Raw genomic sequence first — 8,725 nt, 5'->3', positions numbered from 1 at the left:
AATGCACCCTAGAAAGGAGCAGGAGCAAACCACTTGGGTATAGCAGTTGAGAAGAGTGTGTGATTGTGTATCTGCGGAGTCAATCAAGAGTCCAGAATGAATTGGAGATTTGAAGAGGTGGCTGAAGTGCCCCTCAGCTGGTGTTGATGCTTAGCAATGACATGAATAGATTTTCTCCAGTTTACTCGTTCCCCAGTTGGCCTTCTGAAATCTCTCAGGGGATCATTCATTGCTGTCAGAATCCAATCCATCTCCTTGGCCACTGGCAGCCTTCTTGTTTCCTTTCAGCTTGTCCAACCATGGTGGGCTTTTGGGTCTCTGAAGACATCATCATCATCATCATCATCATCATCATCATCATCATCATCATCATCATCATGTCCCACAGATGTTTAGTCTGGATTTGGCATTTTGTCCACCTAGGGAGTCCTTCTCAAGGACCTGGGATAGGCAGATGTTTATTATTATCATTGTTATTGTTGGGTGATGCTGTAAGCATTCTGTAGAACTCATTGGGGCACACTGATGATTCTAGACTATCCATTCCATTGCTAGAACTCTCCATCCTAGAGGAATTGAGAGCTCACCGGATCAAAAACTTGGTGACTGTTCTGACGGAGGCTTCCCAATAACATGAAAGAAACTCCTTATCCCGACAAAAGCCCCTTTTATTTATTGTGAATTCTAATCATTCACATCCAGCAAAGTCTTTTAAGGGAGGATTTACAGTCACAAACCTTATCTGGCTTGGAGAGCTGCCAGGCCGATATCTGCAAAATTTGGCAAGGAGTCTCAGAGAGTCACGAACCAATGAAGCGAACTAATTGTCTCCTGCAAACTCCACTCCCCTTTCACTCCTCTTTTATTTCCTCTGAGAGGGGCCATTCATCATCTACCTTATTCATAAGTTGACCCCTGTTCTTTAGCTGTTCCCTTCATCTGGCAACTCTGTGCATGCGCACACTGAGAACAGGCTCCAGCTGTTCCTCTGCCTCACTGCTGTCTGACTCTGAAGGCATCTGATAACTGGCATATGGTCTTGGCCTCTTCTCTGCCTCCAACACAAAGCTCTCATCGGAGCCTTCCCCAGACTCCAGGACTGGCCCATTCCCTCCCCAACCTCCTCACTATCCGAATCTGCTGCCAGATCTGCTAGCTGCTGGCAGGCCACAACACCTGGCTGGATTCTGGAGTAGCAAATTAAGGGAAGGGCCAATCGCCACATGAACACAAAATGGTGATGAAGCAATTCCCTTACGTTCACCAGATGCATACTGGATCGGACACACTAGCAATGCTATTATTCCATCTCTCTCCTTCTCCAGGCAGCCTGCACTACGGAGACTTTCCCTAAAATCATGAGGTCTTGTCATGATAAAGGAGGGGATGCAAAATCCACATTTGTTCCTTAAGAGTGGCTGATCTAAATGAAGAAGTCACCTTACATTCCTGGTTTAAATTAACCTTTGACCAGGCACTTGTATTCATTATAATGCTAATTTATGCATCAGCACCAATGGCTCACTTGACCATTCTTTTGGTCTGTCTTTCTTTCGTTACATCAATTAACTGGTCCTTATTGAGACCTGTTAAGGGGGGTGGGGTGGAGGGCATGGAAGCCTAGTGGTCCAGATGTTGGGCTTGTCAACCAAAGGTTGGCACTTCAAAACCCAAATGTTGCATAACAGGGTGAACATCTCATCTTTGCCCCAGATCCTGCCAACCTACCAGTTTGAAAGCATGCAAATGCAAGTAGCAGCAGCACTTAAGACTTATATACCATTTCACAGTGCTTTACAGCCCTCTCTAAGTGGTTTACATATTGCCCCCAGCAATCTGGGTCCTCATTTTACTGACCTCGGAAGGATGCAAGGCAAGAGTTCAACCTTGAGCCTGGTGAGGATTGAACTCCTGGCAGTGGGCAGAGCCTGCAATTCTTCATTCTAACCACTGTACCACCGCAGCTCGTAAGAGTAGATAAATAGGTAACACTTTGTTGGGAAGGTAAAACAGCGTGCCCTGTGCCTCGGTGTATAGCCATGCTGGCCACATGGCCACCGAAGCGTCTTTAGCCAACGCTGACTCCCTCAATCAAGAAATGGCAATGAGCAGCGCTCCCTACAGTCAGAAATGGCTGGAGAGGGGGAATTTTTACCTTTTATTATGACCTTACATAAAAACATGTCCATCGGTCGTACACATATTCAGATCAATGCACCTTGTGAATCCCTGGATTTAGGACTTGATTGCTGCTAGTAAGTGAAAAACCATCCTTCCAGGAACTTTTCCAAACCCTAAAAGGAAACTTTTGTTCAGTTACAGAAGCACAGCTTCTCCTCGCTACGAGTGGCTGTTTCATGCAAGGTGCCTATCTGTGGGTCACCTGGTTGCCTCCCCCCCACACACTTTGTGGGTCACCTGGTTGCCTCCCCCCCACACACACACTTTGCCAGTTTTGCACAGCACTTTGGCTCTAACGCTGGGCTTGGCCCGATGTGTGAATCCAGTTCCAGAAGGCCAAACCCATGTTGTTAAATCTATTTGAATCAGATCGAAAGGGTTGAAGGAGGAAAAAAAGTGGTTCTAACATACTCTTGTGTCGAATGTATAAAATATTTCTTGTGAGAAACTTGGGATCAACCCTTTGAGGGGGAACAGAGAAGGCATGTCTGAAAAGGCTCAAAATCATTCGACCTTCTCAGGTCAAAATCTCTGCTTTAGAAAGCCACAATTTGGGGGTAGATTCTAAAGATAACACTGCTGTGGAGCGAGTGCGAATTCAATTTACAAAAAGGAAAGTGGTGTTTTTGTGAGAGGTGCAAAACAAAAGAAAAAGGAGGAGAAAAAAAAGACTATGTGATATATTTAACAGACTGGCTTATAAAATTAAAGGAACTAATAGACTATATGTTTATTTAGAAGAAAGTCCAGGCTTTAATAGGGTTGCAGTGGCTCAGTGGCTAAGACACTGAAGTTGTCTATCAGAAAGGCCAGCAGTTCAGTGCTCGAATCGCTAGTGCTGCATAACGGAGTGAGCTCCCATTACTTGTCCCAGCTTCTGCAGTTCAAAAGCATGTAAAAAATGCAAATAGAAAAATAGGGACTACCTTTGGTGGGAAGGTAACAGCGTTCCATGCGCCTTTGGTGTTTAGTCATGCCAGCCACATGACCACAGAGACGTCTTCGGACAGCACCGGCTCTTTGGCTTTGAAACAGAGATGAGCACCACCCCCTAGAGTCAGGAACAACTAGCACACATTTACCAGGCTTTAAAACAGCTTCCTAAAGCAGGGGTTGCCAACTCCTGGTCCATGCATTGGCTCCGGTCTGCGGCATGCCAGAAACAGGGCCATGCAAACAAACAAAGCCCTATCGATCCACAAAAGCACATCCCCTCCAGTCTAGAGAAAAACCTTTTCTCCACGGAACCGGTCCCTGGTGCCCAAAAGGTTGGGGACCGCTGCCTTTTACTGGATGTTAAGAACACATGCCTTTTATCCTGGGTTAAACGTGAGGTCCAGTGTTTTAACTTGTTCTTTTCTACTGCTCTTTGCAATCACTGTCACTGGTATGGGCAAATATAAACATTTGAGATAAACAGAAGCAATGTGTCAAATACTGTGGTATTCAGCAGGAAATGCTTCAACAGGCAGTTCCTTGGAAGGAGGGATTTCCACTGAGCACTGAGCCTCCGCAAGTGGAACGGGACAGTCTCGATCTAACTCACCCTCCCACTCAGGAAGGCATAACACACCAAGTGACGTTACACCGGTCACGCCCTGGAGGCCCTCAAGGTTTGTAGACATACCCAGATATGATCATTTTGGGGGGGGGGGGAGCAAAAATGCCTCTTTGCCAAGTTTAAAACGGTTTTGATGCCTCCATAACAGAAAAACTTCCTCCACTTTATTCTGCTGCTACAATCATGAGAAAACGCACACTTCAATGTTTTACCTAGTACCTTTACAGAAAAAAAGGCTACCGTTTTGGCAGCTTGTCCCACTGGGATTTCCCACCAGTGTTGGTTGTTGAACAGGGTGGCATCATCCTTGGGCACCATTTGATGTAACAAAATGTGCTGTAAACGAAGTGCAGTTTTATGGAATCCATCTGCATGGTAAGGTGCTTGTTCTCAGATACTGCATAAGGAAGGGGTATTGAACTCAATTTCATTCAGGGCCGCATCAGGGTTCTGTTGACCTTGGGGTGGGTGGATGTACAGGGTGGGCATGGCCGGTTTGACGTCATTCCTGTCGGGGCTCCCATGCTCCGTTTTCGGCTGCCAGAGTCATCTGCAACCCTCTGCCAGTGAAAACGGAGCTCGGGAGGGCCTTCCTGAGCTCCATTTTCACTGGCAGAGGGTTGCAGGAGGCTGTGGCAGCCGAAAACGGAGTTCAAGAGTCACTTTTCGCTGGCAGTAGCACCACTGGCCAGTCCTTTGCTGTTTCCCATGGGCCAGTTCTAAGTACTCTGCGGGCCGGCTCCGGCTCCCAGGCCTCAAGTTTGACACCCCTGCACTAAGGAACGAGTGAATAGTTTCAACTGCAGGAAATGTACTATATCTATCAGTTACAGAACAAGATCTTTTTTCTTGGCAATGTGGAGGAGATGGTTCAGACTACTATGACCTCGTTGTAAGCCGAGCAATAGCTGAATTCTGTTCAGCAAAGCTTCAACAGATATTTAGACCTGGGTTTTATTGTTCTCCTTCATGGTGCCAATAAATAACAATGACAGCATGGAACAAAAAAGTAGACAGGAACAATTCCAGGGTGGCACCAAAAATCAAAGGGTTGAGTTATTGGCACTCAGTAAGAGTGGTAGCATGGCTACCTATCATTTTTCTGTATCATGTTCTTTTCATGTGTGAAACATCTTTCAGGCTTAACACTTCAATTAACAAAGACACACATACACATATTTTCAGATTTTTTTTTCCCCACCTGGCCCATTGAGCCCCTTAACCACAGAAATGAACTAGACGCCATGGAAAGGTTACTTGAACTGGTCTTGTGGCCTTCAGGCAAATGCTGTTCTGGAACAGACCCGTTATTCTAATTTACCACGGCCCAAAACTTATTTGACTTTCCCCAGTTGAAATAAATCACGAGTGAATGGAATTCCATTGGCTGAATCCACTCAGGCTAAGCTACTATAGGGATGCCATGGCTCAGTGGCTAAGACGCTGAGCTTGTCGATCAGAAAAAATGACAGTTTGGCGGTTCGAATCCCTAGCGCTGCATAATGGAGTGAGCTCCCGTTACTTGTCCCAGCTTCTGCCAACCTAGCAGTTCGAAAGCATGTAAAAATGCAAGTAGAAAAATAGGGACCACCTTTGGTGGGAAGGTAACCACGTTCCGTGTGCCTTCGGTGTTTAGTCATGCCAGCCACATGACCACGGAGACGTCTTTGGACAGCGCTGGCTCTTCGGCTTAGAAATGGGAAGGACTAGCACATATGTACGAGGGGAACCTTTACCTTTAAGCTGCTATATCCCTGCCACCCACCAGCAGAAAACAGGGGAAAGACCCCCTTTCCTCCCATCCGAAGCAGTTCTCCCCAGATGGTCCTAGGCACAACAATGGAGAAAAAAGGACCTGAGGTCTGGATGCAGGAGGGAACCAGGCTTGCTCAACCCAGTCTGGGTGGCAGGCAGCATCTTGCTTGGGAGTTCAACCTTAGATCCCCGAAACAGGCATTCTCTCAAAACCAGTTGTAGTTTTACTCTCTTTATCAAAATACAGCTGCTCTTGGATCTAAATCTATACAGTGCTGAGATTTAACAGATCTTTTGCTTAAAAAAACCCAATAGTAATCCAAACACCAAATATTAGACTTGTTTTCAAAACTGAACACTAATCCAATCTTTGTGCTACATTAATGTCAACATTTCTTCTTCGCTGGCTGAAAGTGGCTGAGTGACCTGCAGGTAGCTAAACTGGTCTTAAATTGAATCCCCACCTCCTCTACGGTGCTTCTGTTTAAAACCAAGCTACAGTTAGTTTTTCTTCCACCTACAAAAGAACAAGATTAAACTTCCACAAGTTTAACAGCTACAACTGATGGAGGCAAACAGCTGACACTGTGTGAATATAAAGGCAGAAGACTTGCAGCTGGCCTCAGGAATGGCTCCCTCCTGCCACAATCAATTCATTAAAAAGGAAAAGTGGCTTTAAGAGCCTCTGGTGCTGTTTTCTTCTATGAGTTTTGAAAGTATTTCCAACATTGAAATATTCCTTTGTGGAACCAGGGAAGCAAATCAGGAAAAGTAAGAATAGAGACAAGGAAAGGAAGGGTGTGTGTGTGTTTTCAGTACTACAGAATTACTGTTTTTCCCCGGCCAAATGGATCCCCAGCACACACATATAAAAAGGATTCTGCACCCGGCAAAGAAGGCTCAAAATTGGAAAGCGGAAGAAATCCCTAAAGACAAAAATGGGATTCAGAAAATATTAGACTGTACAGAAATGAGTAGATTAACAGTAGCAATTAAAGGAAAGGAAGAATTTGATTATTATTATAATATATGGGGGGGGGGTTATTTTATCATTGGTTAGAAAATGAATATGGATAAAAGGTATAAAAGCAAATAAGTTAGGAAGAGAAATATTATAGGAGATAGGTTGTTGTAATGTTAAAGTAAGAATACACATACACACACACACACATATAAAGTGTTATGTCAAAGCACCTGGTACACCAAAACATGAGGGAGCATACTTCCTTATACACACACACACAGAATTTGGTGCTCAGCTATAACTATGATGACACACTATGAATGAATGAATGAATGATGGCATGTTTGTTTTAAAAGGAAAAAAAAATAATTTTTACCAGGAAAAAAAGAAGGCTCTTTTCTCTTCTTTTAATAAAACTTTGTGCAAAATAATTCGACGGGAGTTTAAAAAAATAAAAGGGGGGAGTCAATCCATGATCTCAGAAACGCTGTTTTACACCCCCGAAGGAGGAGGGGGCCTTGAAAGTCCAGACAAGACCCGGCGTTGAAACCCAGCAGAAAGTCCAGGCGGGCATCGTCCCCCTCGGTAGCCCCGCCGTCGAAGTGAGCCAAGGAGGCCGTCCGTCCCATCCTGGCTCAGAGGTAGACTCGGGGGCCCGGGTAAGGCTCTCCGCCGCACCAGAAGTCGGGTGCCTGCGGGGTCTCCAGCAGCCAGAGAGCGCACGGAGGGGCGGTTGCGGGCGGGAGGCTCTGCCCGTCGGCCAGCCGGTAGTAGTGGCAGTCGCGTCCGCGGGCCGGGTCGTAGGGCGGCGCCAGGATGTCGAGGAAGGCGGCGGGCCCGGCACCCTCGGCCGCGATCTGGTGCAGGTTGTCCCGCTGCGGGGAGAGCAGGCAGGGCGGCGCGGAGGCCGTGTAGAGGCGGTGCGAGCGGAGCAGGGCGCGCAGGCGGCGAGGGCGGCCGGGGCAGGAAGCGGCCCCGGAGGCGTCGGCGTCGGAGGAAGCGGCGGCGTCGGGGCCGTCCTGGGGCTCCTCGGGCTGCTCGTCGAAGCAGGCGATGCGGAGGGTGCCGTAGAGGACCTTCAGCAGCCCCTGCATGCCCGGGTGGTCGTGCAGAGGGATGCAGGCGCCGGCGCGGAGCACGAAGACGCCCATGCTGAAGCGCGCCGTCTCGCAGATGTGCATGTAGCTGACGGGCGGCTGGCTGGCTCCCGGCCCGAGCGAAGGGCCCCGCGGCTGCAGGCCCAGGTCCTCGGCGCTGACTTGGCCCAGCAGCTCCCGCAGGCGCTGAAGCTCCCCCGAGGCCTCCCCCGAAGAGCCCGCCCCGAAGGTCGCCCGCGCCTGTCGCGCCACCCGCTGGATCAGCGAAGCCGCCATCTCGTCGCGGGGCATCTCGCACGCGCGCCTGCGCCCCCACGGAGGCCGCTGCCGCTGCTGCCGCCGAGACGATGTGCGCAGGCGCCGCGCGGAGAATGCCGGGAGCGCGATCCCTCCTCCCTCCCCCTCTCTCCCTCACGTCTCTGTCTCTGTCTCTGTGTCTCCCGCTCTGTCTGCCTGTTTCCTCTGTGTGTGGGGAGGGAGGGAAAAACAAGAGAGAGAGAAGGAGGGAGAGAGAGAAGGAGAGAAAGAGAGACAAAGACACACACAGAGGAAACAGACAGACAGAGGGGGAGACAGAGAGGGAGAGAGAGAGAGAGACAGAGAAAGAGACGGGAGGGAGAGAGGGGGAGGGAGGAGGGATCGACCCTCATGCCGTTTTCCGAAGCCCGGTCCCCGATTCCGTCGGCTGATAATCGCTTGACGCAGCACGAACTTTCCGTGCCTTGCGTGGAAGATCCCCTGATGCTCTCCAAGATTACGCAGAATTTGAGGGAGAAACATACCCGGCATATAACTGATCTCCGAGCGTATTACCAGTCGGAAATTCTCAGCTTAAAGCAACAACTAGAAGCAAGCCATACCTCTCCTTCCGAGGAAATGAAGAAAATCAATCAAAATCTCACGGACAGGTGTGAGCAGCTAGAAACGTCTCTGCACGAAGCCAACGGCCGGATGCGATCTCTTGAAAATAAAAACAAGGCCTTAGAGATGGAAATAACCGATTGGCGGGAGCGCTCCGGCGCCCTCAGTACCACCACCAAATCCTTGCAGGAGCGCATCGAAGAGATGCGCACGAGCGGCAAGGACAAAGACAACACCATCAGCCGCCTCAAGAGGAGACTCCGAGATCTGGAAGAGGCCTTTGAAAAAGTTTACAAGCTCTCTGAC

General features: G+C 48.7%; 1 protein-coding gene across 1 annotated transcript; it reads right to left on the bottom strand.

The window, feature by feature from the left end:
* Nucleotides 1–6,849: 6,849 nt before the first annotated feature.
* ADO (2-aminoethanethiol dioxygenase) lies at nt 6,850–7,907 on the bottom strand. The gene has a single exon (XM_032231517.1). The coding sequence runs from the start codon at nt 7,847–7,849 to the stop codon at nt 7,097–7,099; it is 753 nt and encodes a 250-aa protein (XP_032087408.1). The 5' UTR covers nt 7,850–7,907; the 3' UTR covers nt 6,850–7,096.
* Nucleotides 7,908–8,725: the final 818 nt, after the last annotated feature.

The sequence above is a fragment of the Thamnophis elegans genome, chromosome 15 (genome assembly GCF_009769535.1).
Source record: "Thamnophis elegans isolate rThaEle1 chromosome 15, rThaEle1.pri, whole genome shotgun sequence".
NCBI lineage: Eukaryota > Metazoa > Chordata > Lepidosauria > Squamata > Colubridae > Thamnophis > Thamnophis elegans.
The sequence above is the reverse complement of the archived record's forward strand: the minus strand, read 5'-3'. Positions and strand labels throughout refer to the sequence as shown.

Bases quoted from the DNA above. Each gene is read 5' to 3' on its own strand.
- ADO (XM_032231517.1), bottom strand. From the start codon at position 7,849: ATGCCCCGCGACGAGATGGCGGCTTCGCTGATCCAGCGGGTGGCGCGA.